General features: G+C 41.3%; 1 protein-coding gene and 1 long non-coding RNA gene across 2 annotated transcripts in view; both read right to left on the bottom strand.

Moving 5' to 3' along the window:
* LOC134227635 (histone deacetylase 8-like) overlaps positions 1 to 17,873 on the bottom strand; it is a 30,848-nt gene extending 12,975 nt beyond the window's left edge. Inside the window, exons 1-3 of the mRNA XM_062709268.1 lie at positions 17,716 to 17,873; positions 17,466 to 17,655; positions 17,254 to 17,392 (exon numbers count right to left, since the gene is read on the bottom strand). Coding sequence (XP_062565252.1) covers positions 17,254 to 17,392; positions 17,466 to 17,655; positions 17,716 to 17,790 — 404 coding nt within the window. The 5' untranslated portion in view covers positions 17,791 to 17,873. The remainder of the gene's footprint in view (positions 1 to 17,253; positions 17,393 to 17,465; positions 17,656 to 17,715) is intronic.
* LOC134225668 (uncharacterized) lies at positions 3,173 to 4,053 on the bottom strand. Its single transcript, XR_009983300.1, has 3 exons — positions 3,799 to 4,053; positions 3,656 to 3,735; positions 3,173 to 3,598 (listed from the first exon to the last, which is right to left on the bottom strand). It is a non-coding gene; the product is annotated as an uncharacterized LOC134225668 (long non-coding RNA).
* Positions 17,874 to 23,482: the final 5,609 nt, after the last annotated feature.

Genomic DNA, 23,482 nt, shown 5'->3' on the forward strand with positions numbered 1-23,482 from the left:
TCATGCGCATATCCTTTGTGCTGATAATCAACTATTTGCTGTTTGACATTGGCGTACAATTCAGGGATTTTAGACAGCCGTCTTTCCAAACATTTAAGGCGATGCTCAGCCATAACCCGACTGTCGGGAAATTCCACGAAGTCATATCTCCACAGAAGACCAATCTGAAACTTTCCAGATGGTGTGCGGATGATGGTTTTCTCCATGATTTCACGAGCACGACGATCGTCTTCTGTTTCAATTTCTGGTGAGACCGAAACACCGATACTCTCTACCGAAAAGAACTCTTTAACCTTGTCGTGGAGTTCATCATCGGATGCACGAGCGCAGATATGTAGGAGCCTTGGAGATGAACTATCTGGTCCTTCCACATTTCCGTAAATCGTCCAGCCAAGCCTTGTTTTGGCTGCGATTGGTCTGAACTTCTTCCCCTCTTTCTTCTTCAGTGTGACTAACATGTTAGCGTTGTCCACTCCTATCAAAATACGCGGTACCGTACTCCCATAGCTTGCCACGGGAAGCCCTCGCAGATGTTCGTACTTATTAGCCAACTCATCATACGACAACGATTGAGGTGGCAAATCGAGCTTCTCCACTGTTCGCACATTCTCCAAACTGTATTTGCGTTCACTGTAAACTCCGGATACTTCCATTTGCAAGAGTTGAGAGTTCGTTTCAGTTCTTGTTATTCCGCTGGTCCATTGGAGACAAAGTGGTTCAACCTCGCCAATAGCGCCAAGTTCTTCGGCTAGTTCCTGTTCTACCAAAGTATAGGAAGAACCATCGTCGAGAAACGCTAGCGTGCGAACTGACGTCCCGTTCACATGAATTGTTACCGGAATGATCCGGAAGAGGGTTGGATGAGAATGATGACGGTGAACACCGACGGTCCCAGTGATCTTTGGACGATCCTTGCCAAGCGACGTTGATTCTTGTTTCTCCGAGTGCAACAGCTGGTGGTGACGCAATTCACATCCATTTAATCCACATATCGTAGCTTTGCACGGCCATTTGCCATGACCGATCAAGCAGCGCCTGCAGAGATTTGCCTGATGCACTAATTTCCAGCGTTCTTCGATGGCTGCTTTTAGAAAACCGCTGCAATCCTTCACCTTGTGACCTTCCTTCTTACAAATCGGGCAAGGTTTAGGATTGTATGTAGCCTTTGTGTAATCTGAGCTGATTCTCTTTCGTTCTTGATTGCGCTTTTCTGTATCCTCCGTGGAATGAGCGTTCAGAAAACCTTTCTCTTTTCCCTTTGGTTTTTCCGATTTTCTCGCGGGATCGGAACCTACAGTAACTTTAGTAGCAGCGAAAACGATCGTTGACATGTAATCACCAAATGCTCTCAGGTCTACAACTGCCAGATGACGCAGATGCAATGCCCAATCCAGCTTCAAATTTGTAGGTAGTTTATCGACCAATTCCTGAAGTAGAGTAGGATTCGACAGGTGAGCCTCCATACCCATGGACTGTAGATGGCTGCAGAGATTTTGAACGACGAGACCAAAACTGATAAGTGTTTCAAGCTTGTCCGCCTTTGGGGCTGGTGTAGATTGTACCTTGCTCAGAAGGCACCGTACAATGAGCTCCGGTCGTCCAAATAGAGTTTGTAGTGTCGTCATTATCTGCGGCACCGACGATGGATGAAGAAGATGGCAATGGACTGCTTCCCGTGCGTTGCCCTTCAGGCAACGTTGTAACCGCATCAAGTTCTCTCCTTCGGAATAACCGCACATATCAGTCGAATTGTAGTAACTACTAGCGAAGAGTGGCCATTCTGTAGGATCACCTGTGAACACCGGCAAGTCTTTCGGAACAACGTGCCTTGCTGCGATTTGCTGAGAAGTCGGTCCATATACATGTATTGGAGGGTGCAACGCTGGTTGAACGGCTGTTGCTGCCGTCCCGCACTGCTGCGAACCGGAACCCACTGGAGCCCACTGAAACCCGCTTTGATTTGAAACTGCTGGATTCACTGTCGTTTGGATATTAGCACCCATCGCGGATGCTTGTTGCACTGCACCTGAACCATTAATCGTTAGCGGAACACTGTTGACGTTTGGATCACTTGCTGTTCTGTTGACAATCGCCGGTGTAGTTATAGGATGCAAATTACTAGGAACACTCATTACGCGTTGGTTTATAGAGGAACCTACCAGCACCGATTGGGCAGTTAACGTGCCTACTGAATCCGAAACGTTTCTAACTAATGACTGAGACGGGTGACAGCTTTGGCCAGACTGCGCGTATATACCATTAACTACGTTCAAGTGTTCGATATTAGGTCTAGTACGTTCGCCGCTACAGGCAATTAAACTGGGATCTGATCGATTCAATTCTAGAGGAGCAATATTGAATGACATACCTGGGTTTAGCATCTTACTACTAGATAATGTTACCGTCGGATTCGAATGACTAGTCTGAACGATAGTAGAACTTAGATATCGATCTGATTGTTGTTGACCGATACCTCCTTTCTGATGACAGTCCCCAGCGTGCGATCGTTGACGATTCGAAGAACTGATTCCTTGTGCAGCGGTCTCGTAAGGCGGTGAAATGACCATGTTCATGGACGTGAACAGATTATTTTTGCTGATTGTAGGAGGAGAAATCTGCAGAGGCGTCAAGTCAATCATCAGAGATGAATCAACTGCTGCCGACGCTTTGGATGGCTTCGAAGGAATCTGCCAGATGGACGCTGTTGGCGCGATAGAAGATACAGTTGCAGACGGAAGTCTACTAAGCGTATCGACTTGGGATGTGTTCACGATGTGTTGGCTGGTATCTCTGTTCTCGGCAGACGTTCGTTTGGGTATGGTTCCAGTTTTTGACGAGCGAACGGTGGGAACCCCTGTTCCGGTACCGGTGGCCATAGTCAGCTTTTCCTGTTCCTCAACCCAATGCTGAACTGTGCTTCGAACGCTTCGGACACTGCGTTGACTTCGAACACTCCGATTGTCGTCTTCTTCTTCAAGCCCTGCTTGCAATATTTCGAATTTTTTATCGATGTACTGCTTCTCTAGCTCTAACTTTTCTCCCATCGCCTTCCTTTTCCGTTCCTGCTCTTGCTCCAGGGCTTTCTTCTGCAGAACTTCTTCTTCTTGTTGCTGTTCCATTAGCAACCTTTCCTGCAGTGCCTTTTACTCGGCCAATCTTTGTAGTGCGAGTTCCCGCTTGGCGGCACGTACACTAGACGATGCAGATCTAGCCGAACTTGATCTCGCCGGCGCAGGGGGAGCGCATGTCACGCAGACAAACGAGTTGTTCTGTACGTTCTCGTCCACTCCGGCACATGAGAAGTGGATCCAACTTTCACAGCCGTCGCATTGGACCATCCACTTGTCGGCGCTATTCGGTTGCGTACAAAGTGGACAATCATGATGATCTTCGTCATCTGATAGCCTTCGAACTACACTTTGTCGTCGGTTCGATGTTGCCATCGCAGAGCAAAATTTTGCCGTACAGTGTAAAATTCTAAAACCTCTGTGGCAGAATTGAGGTTAGAATTCTTAAAGTTTGTTGTGGCCAGTTATCGACACGGGCTTTCGGACGCTCTATCTAGCAACTCGGTTTATGTGCTGGAGTATGCTTTAAGCTGTAATTAAGCCTGATTGAGTGTTTCTGTAGTTATAATACGTAATCGTCTACTTACAATTCTAAGTCCTTTTATTTATAAACTTGTCCGTGTCAATCTGGTAATGTTTCGTTACACTAACAATCGTCGTATGTGTCCTATATAACTCAAATTTCATGTTATTTATTACACCTACATGTATTTCTTTGCCGTGTACTTACAACGTATGATTGTGTTATTTAATAAATTGTGTAATCCAAATAATTCACTGTATTTAATTTTATTCTTCACGTGTCTTACTAATCCAATGTTCTTTTTTATAATTTATTATTGTTTTCGTCTCATTTCCCTTAAGTCTATTTCTGTGTCACGCATGTCAATGTCAATTGTCAACCGTCATCTTGACGCTTCTACCCTGGTGGTGATGTTGAGCTCAGCCTGGCTAGGTATCAGTGTTGCCAAGGTGATTCCGATCTTCAACACTTGGATTGGAATTGGATTTGAATTAGATTTAGATTGGATTTGGATTGGAATTGAATTAGGTTTGAATTTGGGTACGAATTACCCAACAAACATTGGAAGCTGATGGAGCGTTCATTTAACCATAAATAGACTTCTTCGGCTAAAAAACTAGCTTATACAGCTTAAATTGTTTGTTGGGTAGATATGGATTTGATTTGAATAGTATTTGGGTTGGAATTATATTGGATTTGGATTGAATTGGGATTGGATCTGAATTATATTTTGATTGGAATTGGGGTTGAATCAGGTTTGAATTTGATTTGAATTAGATTTAAATTGAACTAGATTTAGATTTGGATTTGATTTTAATTGGATTTGGTTTGGATTGGGATTGGATTTGAATTAAACTTGGATTTGAATTAGATTTGGATTGGATGTGAATTGAATTTGGTTTGAATATGAATTGGATTTGGACTGGACTTGGATTAAATTTTGATAGGAAATGAATTAGATTTCGATTTGGGTATGAATTAGATATGGATTTGATTTGAATTGGATTTGGGAAGGATTTAGATTGGATTTGGATTTGAATAAGATTTGGAATTGAATCAAATTTAAATTTGATTTGGATTCGATTTGAATTGAAATAAATTTGGATATGATTTGAATTGGATTGGATTTGGACTTAGATTGACTTTGGATTGAATTTTGATTGGATTTGAATTAGACTTGGATTGAAATTGGATTTGATTTAGATATATATTGGACTTTAATTGAATTTTTATTGGCTCAGATTAGGATTGTTTTGGACTTTATTTGCCCAACTATCGTATTATAATAGAAGGCCATTGACATCATAAAATTCGTTGTTCTCTTTGTTGCTTGGCCAGTTATCGACACGGGCTTTCGGACGCTCTATCTAGCAACTCGGTTTTATGTGGGTATACTTTAAGCTGTAATTAAGCCTGATTGAGTGTTTCTGTGGTTATAATACGTAATCTCTTACAATTCTAAGTCCTTTTATTTATAAACTTGTCTGTCAATCTGGTAATGTTTCGTTACATAACAATCGTCGTATTGTCCTATAAACTCAAATTTCATGTTATTTATTCACCTACATGTATTTCTTTGTCGTGTACTTACATATGATTGTGTTATTTAATAAATTGTGTAATCAAATAATTCACTGTATTTAATTTTATTCTTCACGTGTCTTACTAATCAATGTTCTTTTTATAATTTATTATTGTCTCATTTCCTAAGTCTATTTCTGTGTCCATGTCAATGTCAATTGTCGACATCTTGACCTTCTACGCTGTGTGATGTTGAGCTCAGCCTGGCTAGGTATCAGTGTTGCCAAGGTGATTCCGATCTTCAACATTCCCCGACCCGTATTGCTGACCACCCTGATCAGCCATACACTTCATCACCTCAACACGACTAAAGCCTGTTACTGATCTCTGCATCGTCCCGTTGGTAGTCTGAACATCTGCTCGCCGTATTGTTCCATCCTTTCCTCCGTATACCTTCACAATCCTGCCACGCTTCCAGTTGTTTTAAACCAGCGTCCACTAGCATCACTAAATCCTTGCACGTGGCTTAGATTCCGACAACCACTTGGACCTACAATTAACTAGAGGCAGATACTCCTTAATCCATTTGGACCAAAATAGATCCAACAGATGTCTAATATGGTTCAATTGGTCTTAATGCTTGCGCTCGTCCAATAACATCTGTGCTGGCTGTACTACGCCGCTGGAACTTAAAAACAAGAAGTGGTTAGGTGTAATGGCCTCATCACTTCGCATTCAGTGGTACATGTGTTAACAGGCGGGGAATTGATAATGGACTCCACTTCCGTTAAATAGGTATGAAAGGTTTCTTCGTCTGGTCTTCTTTCCGATGAAATAGTTTTCACCAGCCTTCACCGACCTCACAAGGCGCTCCAGGCCCTCCATGTGAGGCGTAGCTGGTGGAGTTGAAGCGCCATTGTGTATCGGCATTAGTGAATGTTCGGATAAATCCTTGTTGATGCTCGCTATCTCTTCTTTCAGCTCTCTGCTTGCTCCGATGAAGTTGGTCCCCTGGTCGCTATATATTTCCTGCGGTGCTCCTCTTCTCTATGAACCTCCTTATAGCCATTTACATGCTTCGTGGATAGACTTCCTACTACCTCTGGTGCACGCTCGGATAGTGAGACATGTGACTAACATTACCCACTTTTTCACTTCATACCTTCGAACACGCAGCAAGAAGAGGTCCGCAGTAATCGATACCTATGAACGTAAATGCACGAACATAGGGGTTATGCGAGCCTCAGGTAAAGTGCCATCAGGAAATCTTGGGCTAGCCTTGAAACGGCTTACCACGAACATCGTTTTGCAATTTTCGAACGATGACTCGGAGACTTGGGATATGGTACTTTTGGCGAACTTCGTTGAGTACAGTTTGACTATTGCCGTGCGCAAACCGTTGGTGATACCATAAAACGGTAATTCGGTGTAGTAGTGGGTTTTGGTAAAATCACCGGAAATTTGGCCTCATATGAGGCATGGAAAGTTCTCAATCGTCCTCTCAGTTATCCATAGTCATCAATGAAGGGACATAGTTTGCGCAATGGCTGTCCTTGGCAATTTCTGCTGTAGATGGGGTTCGCTGCTTATTCTTGTAGAATACGTAACTCTTCAGTAAGCTTCTCTTTGAACGCAGCGCCATAGATTGTTCCACTTCCTGGGTTCGTTACTTGACAAAACGTATGGGCAGGAACCTCATGCTCAAATTTCTTCCTTGCCACAGCAACAAACGACGAATATACCCAACGGTTCTAATCAACCGTTGAAGATTGGAAAATCTTCCGTAATCCACTATGGGTTCCAGTATAGCTCGATGATGTGCTTGCAGCGAGCGCAGTTATTCCATTGTACTCGGTGTCGGCAGCTCCTGGGTAGGCCATTCTGCTTCTTCCTCTAGAGAAATGCTGGACCACAAAACCATCTACTGTTCTCTTGAAAGCTGGTCCGTTCCTTTGTTTTGTAGCTTCATCCGCTACGTTGAGGCGGGATGGGACCCATCTCCATTCTTCCACCTTCGTCATCCAATATTCTCCACGAAGGCGACAAACTGTCAGTATTTCCTTTGATCTGACTGTCCACGATAGGACGGTTCTCGAATCACTCCAGATAATTCGCCGGCTGACTGTTAACGTGTGACTTTGCTGTATAGATTTGTAAACGTGTACCGATGACCGCCGCCTGAAGCTCTAACCGTGGTATGAATGCGGCTTTAAAGTTGCCACTTTGTTTTTGGACGAGACCAATGCACAACGGATCCGATCCACTTATAATTCGAAAATAAGCCACGCAAGTACCTTTCTTCACTGGCGTCTACGAAGATGTGGAGTTGAGAGTTTCGAGACTACGGGGGCTGTAGTCCGGGAAGTAGCAACGTGGAATTTTAGTAGAGGATTCGTTCAAGAACGGCGATCCAAACCGCCATGTTTCTTGGAGTTTTCTGGAATGACATCATCCCATCCGATGTTGGTTCGCCAAATATCCTGAATCAAACATTTCCCGTGGATGACGAATGCTGCCAAGCCTAGTGGATCAAACACCTCATCGACGCAAAACTTGTCGTTTGAGACACTTGCGTACTGTTAATTCATTGCGCATATCAACGTACTGATAATCAACTATTTGCTGTTTGCATTGGCGTACAATTCAGAGTTTTGCAATGACTTTCCAAACATTTGGCGATGCTCAGCCATAACCCGCTTCGGGAAATTCGTCATATCTCACGAGACCAATCAGACTTTCCAGATGAATTGTGCGGATGATGTTTTCTCCATGATTTCATGAGCGACGATCGTCTTCTGTTTCAATTTCTGGTGAGAGACCGAAAGCACCGATACTCTCTGCGAAAAGAACTCTTTAACCTTGTCATTGGAGTTCATCATCGGATGCACGAAACTGTGAATGTAGGAACTTGGAGATCGAACTGCTGGTCCTTCCACATTTCCGTAAATCGTCCAGCCAAGCCTTGTTTTGGCTGCGATTGGATCGAACATTCTTCCCTCTCTTTCTTCTTCAGTGTGACTAACATGTTAGCGTTGTCCACTCTATCAAAATGGTACCGTACTCCCATAACGCCACGGGAAGCCCTCGCAGATGTTCGTACTTATTAGCCAACTCATCATACGACAACGATTGAGGTGGCAAATCAGAGCTTCTCCACTGTTCGCACATTCTCAAACTGTATTTGCGTTCCTGTAAACTCGGATACTTCCATTTGCAGAGTTGAGGTTCGTTTCGTTCTTGTTATTCCGCTGGTCCATTGGAACAAAGTGGTTCAACCTCGCCAATAGCGCCAAGTTCTTGGCTAGTTCCTGTTCTCAAAGTATAGGAAGAACCATCGTCGAGAAACGCTAGCGTGAACTGACGTCCGTTCACATGATGTTCAGGAATGATCCGGAAGAGGGTTGGATGAGAATGATGACGGTGAACACCGACGGTCCCAGTGATCTTTGGACGATCCTTGCAAGCGACGTTGATTCTTGTTTCTCCGAGTGCAACAGCTGGTGGTGACACCAATTCATCCATTTAATCCACATATCGTAGCTTTGCGGCCATTTGCCATGACCGATCAAGCAGCGCCTGCGAAGATTTGCCTGATGCACTAATTTCCAGCGTTCTTCGATGGCTGCTTTTAGAAAACCGCTGCAATCCTTCACCTTGTACCTTCCTTCTTACAAATCGGGCAAGGTTTAGGATTGTATGTAGCCTTTATGTAATCTGGGCTGATTCTCTTTCGTTCTTGATTGCGCTTTTCTGTATCCTCCGTGGAATGAGCGTTCAGAAAACCTTTCTCTTTCCCTTTGGTTTTCCGATTTTCTCGCGGGATCGGAACCTACAGACTTTAGTAGCAGCGAAAATCGTTGACATGTAATCACCAAATGCTCTCAGGTCTACAACTGCCAGATGACGCAGATGCAATGCCCAATCCAACTTCAAATTTGTAGGTGGTTTATCGACCAATTCCTGAAGTAGAGTAGGATTCGACAGGTGAGCCTCCATACCCGCGGACTGTAGATGGCTGCAGAGATTTTGAACGACGAGACCAAAACTGATAAGTGTTTCAAGCTTGTCCGCCTTTGGGGCTGGTGTGGTGTACCTTGCTCAGAAGGCACCGTACAATGAGCTCGGTCGTCCAAATGAGTTTGTAGTGTCGTCATTATCTGCGGCACCGACGATGGATGAAGAAGATGGCAATGGACTGCTTCCGTGCGTTGCCCTTCAGGCAACGTTGTAACCATCAAGTTCTCTCCTTCGGAATAACCGCACATATCAGTCAGATTGTAGTAACTACTAGCGAAGAGTGGCCATTCTGTAGGATCACCTGTGAACACCGGCAAGTCTTTCGGAACAACGTGCCTTGCTGCGATTTGCTGAAGTCGGTCCATATACATGTATTGGAGGGTGCAACGCTGGTTGAAGCTGTTGCTGCCGTCCCACCTGCTGCGAACCGGAACCCTGGAGCCCACTGAAACCCTTTGATTTGAAACTGCTGGATTCACTGTCGTTTGGATATTAGCACCCATCGCGGATGCTTGTTGCACTGCACCTGAACCATTAATCGTTAGCGGAACACTGTTGACGTTTGGATCACTTGCTGTTCTGTTGACAATCGCCGGTGTAGTTATAGGATGCAAATTACTAGGAACACTCATTACGCGTTGGTTTATGGGAACCTACCAGCACCGATTGGGCAGTTAACGTGCCTACTGAATCCGAAACGTTTCTAACTAATGACTGAGACGGTGACAGCTTTGGCCAGACTGCGCGTATATACCATTAACTACGTTCAAGTGTTCGATATTAGGTCTAGTACGTTCGCCGCTACAGGCAATTAAACTGGGATCTGATCGATTCAATTCTAGAGGAGCAATATTGAATGACATACCTGGGTTTAGCATCTTACTACTAGATAATGTTACCGTCGGATTCGAATTTATCTGGTAACTAAAATATCTTTTTTTAAGTATCAATATCCATTTAAACACATTATGCTGTCAGTTTTCAAATTTGTACAGTGACTTTCTTTTGGTTCATTTGTATGGATTTGACAGTCGGATTAACGAGAAAAACCTCGATAGTTCGACCATAAATTTGTCGGATTAGCGATGGTATACTGTATCACATATTCCTCGTAAATGCTCAAGCGAATAGGGTTAGCAGAGTATTCCAAACTTTTGGATATGCGACCTACATAACAGGAATCCCATATTGTTTGCAGAGCCACCAGGTATCAAATATAGCTGATTCTTTGAAATGAGATAAAAATGATTTCGCGTTTGATTTTATAAATCAAAGTCAACTTGCGAAAGTCTCTTTATTTTTTTTCTATTTGATTTGGATGATGATTATATTTGAATGGGATTTGGATTAGATTTGGATTTGAATCAGATTTTAAATTGATTTGGATCGGATTTGAAATGGAATTGGATATTTGATTTAGATTGGATTTGGATTGAATTTGAATTAGACTTGTTTTGGAAGTGGATTTGAATTAGATTTGGATTGGATTTCAAATGTAATTGAATTAGGATTGGATTTGAATTGAATTAAGATTGGATTTAAATTAGAGTTGGATTGGAATTGATTTGAATTAGATTTGGATTTAGATTTGGAATAAATTTGATTGAATTTGGATTAGAATTGAATTAGATTTTGGATTTAAAATGAATTAGATATGGATTTGATTTGAACTGGATTTGGGTTGGATTTGGATTGAATTTGGATTGGATTTGAATTAGAATTGGATCGAATTGGATTTGAATTAGATATGGATTTGATTTGAATTGGATTTGGTTTGGATCTATATTGGATTAAGATTGAATTTGGATTGGATTTGAATTAGACTTGGATTGGAATTGAATTTGAGTTAGATTGAATTGGATTTGAATTGAATTTGGATTGGATTTGATTCAGATTTGGATTGGAACTGGGTTTGAATTAAATTTGGATTGGAATTGAATTAGATTTGGATTTGGGTATGAATTAGTTAGATATGGATTTGATTCGAATTGGATTTGGGAAGGATTTAGATTGGATTTGGAATGATTTTGGATTGGATTTGAATTTGAATTAGATTTGAATTTAATTTGGATTCGATTTGAATTAAATTAGATTTAGATTTGGTATTTCTTAACAGGCGAACAAAATAAATGTTGCTAGATCTCAAAGCGAAGAACTCAATACTAATACCAAATTTTATTCATGAAAACTATTAACAAATACAGTCAATATAAATATCGGTTAAGACGGAGTAACTCAATTGGCTAATGGTTATATTCGTTAATGGCTCCCTTCAATTGATGATTCCTAATTGTTCTCTTTAGTTTACGGAATCGTATGATGGTAATCCTTTTGTCAGAATATCTGCCACTTGTTCTTCGGTAGGCAGATGCTACCCAATCGTATATGTCCTTTCTCCACCAACTCCCCTGGCTGCAAAAATGCTGAATTCTCGATATGCCTCATATGTCGCAGTTTACGAGGATCCTTTGTAACAGCGATGCGCGGTTGATTGTCTTCGAAGATAGTGATTGGCTCCTCAACTTTCTGTCCATCAGATATTATAAATTTCATATCCATACCACATCGCAACTTGTTTAAGTATAGAGTCATTAGTCTTGCCTCCGTAGTTGATATAGGGCAATTTGAACCTTTGCTTCTTAGTCGCCCAAGTAATAGTTGACCTGTACAACTTAGTAATATTACTCCAGAAATCGATCTACGTGATCGTTCGGACTATTACCCCAGTCCGCATCAGCAAACGCTTCTAAGCTTACTTCCGACGAGCTCTTTAAGAATGATACACCAGTTTGAAATTTTTCCGGGTGCCTTTCAGATAGCGTAAAAACCACGTCTCAAGTGAGATCCAATGTTCCCGGTTGTAGGTGATAACACTGGAAAACCAGCAAAATAGTTTTACCGCTGCCGATAAATCCGGCCTAGATGTCACCTTTATCAAGTACATCAGACAGCCGACCAGCTAGCTCTGTACGGCTTGTCTGTTACCTCTTTTTATCTCGTCCTTTCTCTAGCTTTGAGTCGTGGTTTCCATTGGAGTAAGCGGTGAGCTTACAATCGCTCATTCCAAATCTTTCGAACACACTTCGAACGTATGCTTGTTGATCGATCATCTGTAATTCTCTTCACGATTACATGAATATTTAATCCCAGAAAACAGCTCACTTCCTGTAGGTCTTTCATCTCGAACTCTGTGGACTTCAGTCGTTTTCAGCAGCATACAAATAGCCTTCTCCGAACTACCAGTGATCAAAATATCATCAACGTAGATGAGATCCAGATACATCACCACTCCGTTTTGTCGTCGATAATACAAACAAAAATCATGTTTCACTTCTGGCAGAAACCAAGCTCTGCTTGATGAAATTGCATGGAACCGCTGATTCCAGCTTCGGAGATGCTTGTTTGAGCGGCCAGTAAATGGCCTTATTCCAGCTTACATACAAGCACTCATTACCCCTCTCAAAGCTGTAGCTTTCTGGTTCACGCATATAGATGTCTCTCATTCAAAAAACCATTCAAAAATGTGCGCATGTGACATCCATCTGATGAACATGCGCAATCCTCTGAATTCGCATAGTGCCATAATATATAATCCGTAAAGGTCGATACATTTTAGCAACTGGTGAATAAGTCTCTGAGAAATCAAAAACCAGGGCGCTGGGAAAAACCGTGAGCCACCAGTCTTGGCTTTCTTGTACCTTCCTCGACAGTATTGTCGCTGTTGTCTTTTCACTTTAAAAACCCACTCTATTGTCGGGATAAGCTTCCGACCAGCAGGTCCAGCTCACTAAACACCAAGTATTGTTTTTCTCGAGTGATAGTAATTTCTTCTTCAATTTGCATCTTTTTCCACGACGGCCCAATCGCTCCTCTTCTTAAGAGCTTCGATGTCCGATGGTATATCATTCCAAATAATCTTCGGCGCACAAGGCAAACGCATCGCTAAGCGCACTCCGTCCCAAATCATAGTCATTATGCGCACGCAGGCTGCACTCCTTGAGCGACCGGTTCTGTCCCGCAAGACCCCATGTCGACGTCGTTCGAATTCATATCTGCCCTTCTATGCCACTGTTCAGAAGTCTTCGCCTGAATCACTTTCCTCTTCAAGATCGAAGATTGTCTCCGAGATTTTTCTACATTGTAGAAGATTGGATCATTTTGATCAGTTCTACCATCATGCAAGCAAAGTTCCTTCGATCACAATCACATCACTTTCCGCTTCCTTGAAAGGTGAGTCTTCCGTAACGGAGCAATGTCTGAATTCTTTCTTCGTTGAATATAACGTCTCGAGCAACAAATACCTTTTTCCTATTCCATACACGGAACTCCATTTGGAGCGCATACCCGACGAAAAATCACTTTTCACTCTTTCGAATCGAGTTTCTTCCGTAATTGTTTCGGAATGTGCATGTAGCACCTCACTTCCAAAAACTCGAAGATTCTGCAACATTCGGCATTTTTGCCATGCCAAACTTCATACGTAGTGTTCTGTTACCGTCCACGGGCCATACAGACGGACCTCCGATTCAGAAGATAAACAGCTGCATAGACCGCTCTCCCCACCCCACATATATTCTTCGATATTCCACTCGAAATCAACATAGTTCGAACTTTTTTTCCACTATCGTTCTGTTGGAGGCGCTCACTTACACCCATTCTGTCTGCGGGTATATGGCACAGATAGTTTGCGGTATTCGAATCACCGTTCTTGACGGCCGAAAAACATTTTGAATACGTTGCTCCCACATATTCTCTCGCCGTTGTCGCAAACCAGTCGACCTATTTTCAGAACCGAAATGCGCCGAACGCCATACGCCTCAAACTCTTCAAAACATTCTTCAAAACCTCGCTTTTCGATCGCATGAGATACACAACAGAGCAGCGCGAGTGTAATTCATCTGTGAACGTGACGAAATAGTTATGTCCGTCCCATCGTCACCGGGGTTATTTCGGTCCACAAACGTCACTTCATGCACTATATTTCCAGCGGTCGACTTGCTCGCTTTTCTACATCGACACTGGAAATGGTTCTCTGGTTTGCTTCCTGCAATGATGCAAGTTTCAGCATTAACGCATTTTCACGGATACATTTTGGAATCTCTTCTTCATCTTCATACCTTCCACCATGTTCTTTCGAAACCAGCCTTCGCAAGATTTTCACTTCTAGGCCAAATGACCAAATCGTGGGGTTGATGCCACAGTTCTAGCTTTTTGCAAACTTTCTTCCGGTCACCATAGCACTTTCCACAGATGTTCTCTTTACGCTCAAAACTTCATGCAGTATAACACTTGCCAGCCTGCCTGCCAATTGCTACAATTTCACCATCAGCTTCCACCGTTACACAGCCACGATAGAAGATAACCTTTCTCTTTCCAGAACTCTCCAGAAGACGCCGAAGAGAAAGAAGATTCAATGCCAGAGTCTGGGATGTACAGCACATTTTTCATCACGATTTTACGATCCGCTTCGTTGTTCACTACAGCATACACAGCAACCGTTCCTTTTTCCGATGAGCCTGCAAAACAACCCACTCTTCGCGGTCTGAACTGCAACCGGTGTGTTCCAATCTTTCCAAAATTGAATCAAAATAATGTGCTGCTCATTAACCATTATTGCTCCAGACGCGCCACTATCAAGATACCACTTCTGGGATTCATTTCCACCCCTTGCTCAACTGCCGCAGCAACCTCACTCGTCCTTGCAGCTACAAAAGCTTACGGTCTTCATACCTGCATTGTGTAAAAGCTTCCTTATGCACTAACTTTTTCTTTTCTGGCTTTCGAGCCTTCGAAGCTTTCTACTTTTCTTACACTGTGCCTTCTTGTAGGCCCCTAAACTACCATGAATCCAAAAACAAACACTTCACTTTAGACAACGCACCCATCTTTTTGTTTCCCAGAAAATCGCTGCTTCTTACTTCTTTCCGCATCCTGCCGATGCTGTCCTCTTCGCTTAGCCCTCGACGTCCAGGTATTTCCTTCGGTACCATATCCAAAGTAAGATTCTCGGAAACCGCCTCCATAGCGGTGGTCACTGCATCGTACTTCTTTTCCACGGCATTGTAAGCATCAGATGACCAAATAATGCTCTTCTTCTTTCCATCCTTGCTCCCGGCTCCTTTTAACCTCTGCGCAATTGGTCGAACTTCAAAAGAAAATGCTCCTGGAGAGACGTTCACTTTACCATCAGTAACGCATTGAAAGCTAGCTGTCAGCTTGAGCATAAAACGGTTTGTAATGCTCTTTCGTTCGAAAAATATTATGAAGGCTATCCTCACATCTGCGCTTCGGACTCACCTTTTCTTTATCTTTAACGTATTCAAGATGGCTATCCGCAATGAAAAGCTTGAATGAGTACGGATCGACACTTATTGTCCTGTTTAATGCGCGCCACCTGTTGAACTTTCTTCGTTGCTTTTTCACATCTTCCAGGAATCTGTACTTGGTACATTGTGCCAAAAATCCCTTCATCTTCGGCAGCCATCTCGACGCAATGCAAACATCCAGCTGCTGCAAATACGTTCTTTATTCGAAAACACCAATTGTTAAATCCGGTGCCATCAGGTAATGGCTTAATCCGAAGGGTCACTCAGCTTCATCTTTCCATACTAAAACACCTTCTTGTGATCCAGTCGCTCCCGAAAAACTGGTTGGCTGGTCCCATAATTTTGCCTCTTAACAGGCGAACAAAATAAACAAGCGTTTAGGGACTCAGCGAAGAACTCAATAATACTGAATTTAGCTTCATGAAAAAACTAATAACAAATGACACAGTCATAAAATAATGGTCACATGATTGAAATTAAATCAATTGGCACAATGGTTAAGGCCTGTTAATAGTAGTATTGAATTGGATTTGATTTGGATTTAGATTGGATATAGATTGAATTTGGATTTGATTTGAATTTGACTTGCATTGAAATTGGATTTGAATTAGATTTAGATTGGATTTGAATTGAATTTGGATTGGATTTGAATTATATTTGGATTGGAATTGGATTTGATCTATTCATTTCATAGCGGCAGTTTTTGCTTATTGATTGGTCCATTGGGTTTGAATCAGGTTTGAATTTGATTTGGATTAGATTTAAATTGAACTAGATTTAGATTTTGATTTGATTTGAATTGGATTTGGTTTGGATTTAGATTGGATTTGGATCGAATTTGGATTGGATTTGAATAAAACTTGGATTTGAATTAGATTTGGATTGGATGTGAATTGAATTTGGTTTGGATTTGAATTAGATTTGGATTTGAATTGGATTTGGATTGGACTTGGATTAAATTTGGATTGGAATTGAATTAGATTTGGATTTGGGTATGAATTAGATATGGATTTGATTTGAATTGGATTTGGGAAGGATTTAGATTAGATTTGGATTTGAATAAGATTTGAAATCGAATCAATTTTAAATTTGATTTGGATTAGATTTGAATTGAAATAGATTTAGATATGATTTGAATTGGATTGGATTTGGACGTAGATTGGCTTTGGATTGAATTTCGATTGGATTTGAATTAAACTTGGATTGAAATTGGATTTGATTTAGATATAAATTGGATTTTAATTGATTTTTCATTGGATTTGAATTAGATTTTGATTGGAATTGGATTTGAATTAGATTTCGATTTGATTTTAATTGGATTTTGGTTAGGATTTAGGTTGGATTTGAATTAGATTTGTATTGCAATTGGAATTGAATCAGATTTGAACTTTAATTGAATTAGATTTAGATGTGATTTGAATTGGATTTGGGTTGGATTTAGAATGGATTTGGAATGAATTTGTATTGGACTTGGATTTGAATTGAATTTGTATTGGATTTAAAATGAATTGAATTTGATTTGGAATACTTTTGGACTGGATCGTATTGAATTAGGATTAGATTACATTTTGATTGGATTTAAATTGAATTTGAATCTGATTTGGAATACTTTTGGACTGAAGGGCATTGACATCATAAAATTCGTTGTTCTCTGATCATCCAATTATAAATGAAGAATTACTTAGATCATAATCTGAATGCTGGTATAGATTAGTGGGTCAAAATAGTGTCAAAAGTATGAATCAAGATTTGTCTATCCAACCCAACTACCCAACTTGTTATGCCACGTTAGACTAACCTTTGAGCATGATGCCAACCACCATTCCAGTTAATGGCGATCGAAGCTCCTTCCAGCACAGCATCTATTGCTGTCAGCGTACTACCAACTACAGACGTAGCAAAATTGTACACCTTCTCAATCATTGGACAGTCATAAGCTAAAATGGTGTTACATTACGTCTAGATCTTAATATCGATAATCGACTGATGGTTAACCGTTTTAGTACTTGCCAAGTCCATACTCTTGCAGCTCTTCCGTTACCTCCTCGATGTCATTTTCATCGTTATAGCGCAAAAGACAGTCAATATAATCTGAACTGTGGAAGGATAATAAATCCGCTCTAGTACTTCTTTTGGAACTAATCATTTTACAAAAATCTAAAAGACCATATGCTCTAACAAGTTCATCAACGACCGCTGACTGAAAAATAGAAAATTGAATTACTGTGTTCCATGATCAGGAAATTTACACAATACTCACACGGTTACCAACGTTTCCAAGCTTCATTATTTCTGCTTGTATGATTTCGTCCGTAATATAAACTATCTCCTTCATGATATTTTATATATGATAACATTGAATTCTCAATTATTTGAAATGGAAAATGCGCGCTCCTTACCGTTGGATTTTTATTTTGACTCGAGATCATAGTTGTTTTGTTTTCAATGTTGTCCTGGCGACTCCGAATGTAAAGCATGACAGTCACTATCGTTTCATTTAGCGTTAGCAGAAAAGATATTTTAGATACTAGATAAAGATTGTCGCTTCGGTTCCCTTTGTTCTGCTGTCCGGAACATGTTGGGTACCAAGCTGTCAAATCGTATGGATTTTTCTTCTTTGACATTTAGTTCCCCTATCCTCGCCAGCAAAAGATGTTCCGGACAGCGACGACAGCGACAATCTTTATCTGGTAACTAAAATATCCTTTGTTAGCAGTGCTGTATACACCAAATCCTTAAAAAGTTTTTCAGCAAACTTCTTTTTGCTAGAAAAAACAGTAATTATGAAGTTTACTGAAAATCAGCATATTTTACTGATCGATCTGCTTTTTCTACTGACCGACTATTAACTGTCAAACTTTAGAAAAAAGTATCCATTTTTAGTAATGCTTTTCATTATGCTGTGTTGATAAGATGTGAGAATCTCTTTTTCTGTCAACACACGAACCCCTTATGCCTGTAAGTATTACACAACCATTACTTATTAACCAATGAACTGAAGAACAGTCACGTGATAAATTTAAATCTTTTTCAGTAAATCAGAGAGATCGTTGGGTAATCCTAGACATTCTTCAATCCAGCTTCATAGCTTCACTACATTTATTTTATATGTATAAATAATATTTAAATAAATTTGTATCATGTATAAATAAATAAAAAAGAAACCCTTCAAAAAATATGTTCATCGTCTTTATTAATTATTGGGTAGCTAAAAGCTTATTATAGTGCAAGCAGTTGGATATATTTTTGTTGAATTTATTTACACAGCAAGCTGCTGTCAAATTCCATAGTGGCTGAATCTACTGAGATTTCAGCGAACTATTCGGATTTGCTGATGATTCAGCAAATAATTATCAAATGCAATGACAGTTCACTTCAGTTCAGTTCATGAAGTAGGGTCATTGAGCTCCGTTGCTGATGAAGCAAGTGTGTAGGAGCCGGACAATACTAAATACTCATCCTACTTGGTTGGCATGTGTACAAAAATACATATAAAAGAGTTAGTTCTGAAAATGTATTGCTAGAGATCGGCTGGTACCTGGTGCTGGGAATTTGGACTTTCATCAAGTACCCGGCTAAGCTCTTGCGCTTAGTAGGGGAAAGCACCTGTCTAGGCGAACTGGGGTCCGTGGGATCAAAGCCCACTGAAGGGGCGGTTACCCTCCAAATCACCTTTTCCGAACTAAATCTATCACATGTTGTACATATGCCCTTATAATCAAGTTTCAGACATAGTAATGAATCGACTGCTTTGAGCATGCTTTACAGCGGCACATACTAGAAGTTAACTTTCTGAAATCAGTATGGCGAAAGGCATCTGGGTTCGATTTCTCAAAATTAAGCACTCTAATCGAAAAAAATATTTGGTAGGCGTAGTAGTAGCGGGATACCATCCCCTCATAACCGGTGTACCAAATAGTTTTTTCACTTGAAAGTTCCTTTAATTTTGAGAAAACCATGTTAGATGTCTTTCACCATACAAATTTCTGGCGGTTAACTCTTGCTGGCATTACTTTGTGCATATACTATAGCGGCCTGGATGTGCAAGCTGGCAGGTGAGTAGGAAAATCAGCCACTGCCAATAATTCATTAATTTCCACTCCGGGTGGCTTTTTACCCGGCATATAGGCAATTAACTTTGAATGTACCTTCAGATCTGTTAAGTCGAATTAAACTCTTAATAATTGACGAGCGGTTAAATTCGCATGGCGAAAACCAAATTGCTCACCATTATTTATTTATTTGCCCAGGCTAAAACAGTAGTGGCCTGTGCAGTACATAAAAGTATTCTTCATTCAGCTCGGTTCATGGCTGCACGTCGCCAACCATGCAGTCTGCAGAGGGTCCGTAAATCGTTTTCCCCCTGATCGATCCACCTTGCACCTTGCTGTGCACCTCGCCTTCTTGTGCTCGTCGGATCGTTGCCAAAAATCATTTTCACCGGATTACTATCCGACATTCTAGCTACGTGCTCGGCCCACTGCAGTCGTCCGTTTTTCGCGGTGTGAACGAAAGATGGTTCTCCTAACAGTTGATACAACTCGTGGTTCATTCGCCTCCATCCGCACCAGATGGTACGCAGCACTTTCCTTAAGAAAACTTCAAGTGCGCGTTGGTCCACCACGCGCATCGTCCAGGTTTCGTATCCGTAGAGAACTACCGGTCTAATGAGCGTTTTGTAGATTGTCAGTTTGGTACGGCACGGTGGCGAATTCTTGCGGAGTCCAAAGTATGTACGGTTTCCAGCCACGATGCGTCTTCGAATTTCTCTGCTGGTATCATTTTCGGCAGTCACCAGTAATCCCATGTACACGAATTCTTCGACCACCTCGATTTCGTCACCACCGATACAAATAGCGGACTTTTAGGGCAAGTGAGCCACCTGTCATTTATTCAGTAAAATATCTATTAGGCGACCCAAAGGCTTACACAGCCTAGATCTGAGTCGTATTACCAGACATAGTGTATGGAATTTTGAATAGAATAATCAAATATTCACTTTTTTGTGATCAATTTTAATAAACAGTTGCGTCACAATTGAGTGCAAAATTATAATATTCCAACCAATTTCAAATAAGCCGTCATTGATTACATAGAAAACAAAATATCAAGAAAGTGTATAGTGTATGGTAGAAACCTGAACGAAAGAGTGATTGTTCCTTTAGAAGTCAATCAGAGAAAATAATTTTTTTTTCACGAAAAAAAGTCAATTTTGAAGCTTGTAAATATTGCCCAGGGCAAATGTGCCACCATTATCTGTAAAGCGTTTAGTAAACGCCATAAGTTAGGCAATTCTTCGTTGATATGTATCATTTCTCTTGGGTTAATATTATCTTAGGTGGCCGTACTGCCCATATGGGTGGTGTACACTTGCCCCATAGCCCAAAAAAACACTCTAAGTTATTTATAATCTCAATTTTAAAACGCTTCGGAAATGGCTTTTTTTGCATTCATTTCTTCTGGGACCCAATCATTAGTAAAAATGTAAAGTGTAAATCGGTATTGAACGCATATTCGAGTTTTAATAAAGAGTTTTTTAAAAGTTACAGAACAAATCGCGTAAGGTGGCACACTTGCCCCAAACTCCGCTACTCACGTTCTCTTCTCTTGAACCTCTTCCTATCACGTTCTACGTCTTCGACGTGTTGATGACTAGTCTGAACCGCTTAGCGTCACCCTCCAGTCTAATGTAGGCTTCTTCGATCTTCTCAAAGTTACGTGTCATAATATCTATGTCGTCAGAGAAACCAAATGACGGACTTCGTGAAAATTGTACCACTCGTGTCGATCCCTGACCTTCGTATTACCCCCTTCAAAGCAATGATAGCAGACACGAAAGACCATCACCTTGCCGTAACCCTCTGCGTTTTCTGAAGGGACTCGAGAATGGCCCTGAAACTCGAACTACGTACATCACCCGATCCATCATCACCTTGATCAACCATATCAGTTTATCCGGAAATACGTGTTCATGAATTAGCTGCCATAGCTGATCTCGATCGATTGTATTGGGGGCAGCAGAATCGATTCAATGGGCACTTAACAGTTTTGCTCCCTACAAATCTCCAGGGGAGGATGGGATTTATCCCGTTCTACTTCAGAGAGGTTTTGAGCATATCAAACATGTTTTGAAAAAACTTTTAGTATGCAGTTTTGCTACTGTGTATATTCCCATATCCTGGCGGTATGTCATTGTAAAGTTTATCCCAAAAGGAGGACGTGCTTCGTATGAAGAAGCAAAGAGTTTTAGACCCATCAGTCTGACCTCATTTCTTCTGAAATGCTTAGAACGTATTATCGATCATCACATTCGTGATGACTGTTTGGCAAACATGCCTCTTCATGTTAATCAACATGCTTACCGATTTGGAAAGTCCACCGTGACTCTTCTAAACAAGGTTGTGTACGATATCGAGAAAGCGTTCGCTCAAAAGCAGTCGTGCTTGGGTGCTTTCTTAGATATTGAAGGTGCTTTCGACAACATGTCTTTCAATGCAATATTGGAAGCCGTTGTCATGGGCTACCTAATATTATTACCAAATATATTCACCAGATGCTTAAAAACCGACATTACGTCAAGCAGCGATTAGGAAATTAAGTGTTTGCGTTGTGGCATGTCTTGTGTTGTGGCCAAAGGGGGAAGTGAGGACAATTCAGGCTAAATTAGGCCATCTTCAAAGGATGTGCCTAATGGCAATGACTGGTGCTTTCTCTTCAACTACCACGGCTGCTCTCGAAGTTCTCTTCGACGTGGTCCCACTACACATACATATCAAACAAGAAGCATTTTCTTGTACTTACCGACTATGGGTACTCGGTTTTGTGAAAGAGAATCCTGTAAACCGCAGTTCTACAACACTTCGTTGTTACCGCTTATGGTTAATTGGGACAAAATTTTCCTTGCTCCAAGTGATCTCACACACGTTAGTAGTTTTCCTTATAGGACATTTTCAACACAATTTCCCTCGCGGGATGAGTGGATATTTGGCTATTTGGAGTGAAGTATGTCGGACAGCATTGTTTGTTACACTGACGGCTCCCTCCTCGACGGTAGAGCAGGTGCAGGCGTCTATTCGCGTGAGCTGAGATTGGAACAGTCACACTCCACTGGGTACACACTGCACTGTCTTTCAAGCGGAAATATTTGCCATCATGTGTGGAATGCAATCTGCACTGCAGCAACGTATTATGGGCAAAGTAATATACTTCTGTTCAAATAGCCAAGCAGCTATTAAAGCTCTCGCCTCTGCCAACCCAAGTTCGAAGTTAGTAATCGCATGTCGAACTCAAATTGAGGAACTGAGTTCAGTTAATACTTTACACCTTATACGGGTACCTAGCCATTCTTCCATAGCTGAAAACGAATTGGCTGATAGGTTAGCTCGTAATGGAGCAGCACATGACTTTTTGTTCCTCAGCCAGCTATTCCAATATCCAAGTGTTGGGTGAAGCTTTTGATCAATTCTCGGGCTGTCACTCAACACAAATGGAATTGGAGTAGTCTAGATTCATGTCATCAAACAAAATTGTACATCCGAGAGCCATCTCCGGTAGTGGCAAGCTATTTAGCTAATCTGTCTAACCAGAATTACAGTGTCTTAGTCAAAGGCCTTGACAGGTCACTGCCGACTGAACTATCACATGGCAAAAATTCAACGTGTTGAATCATCTGTTTGTGATAGTTGTGAGTCCGATTATGGAACTTCTTATCATCTAATATGTAACTGCCAAGTCTATGCACAATTGCGCTTCCAAATATTTGGTAAACAGTTACTTAGTGAAACCTGAACCTTCAGAGTATTTTGTTGTTCATAACCCGTTGTGGTAAGGAGCTATAAGCTCTTGTACGCTCATACGTTGTATGCCCTCTTCTTGGGCCCTTTTCCAAACAATTCCTTTGTTCTCCCATCCACATTCCTTTCCTTTTTGTTCACTTCCTTTTCCGTCAGGTGTGTGATGAAAAAGGCTGTGAAGGCGATGGTACAAATCTCCCAAATTGAGGTGAACGTGCCCCTGGAGCCGACGTT

Source organism: Armigeres subalbatus, chromosome 3, assembly GCF_024139115.2.
Source record: "Armigeres subalbatus isolate Guangzhou_Male chromosome 3, GZ_Asu_2, whole genome shotgun sequence".
NCBI lineage: Eukaryota > Metazoa > Arthropoda > Insecta > Diptera > Culicidae > Armigeres > Armigeres subalbatus.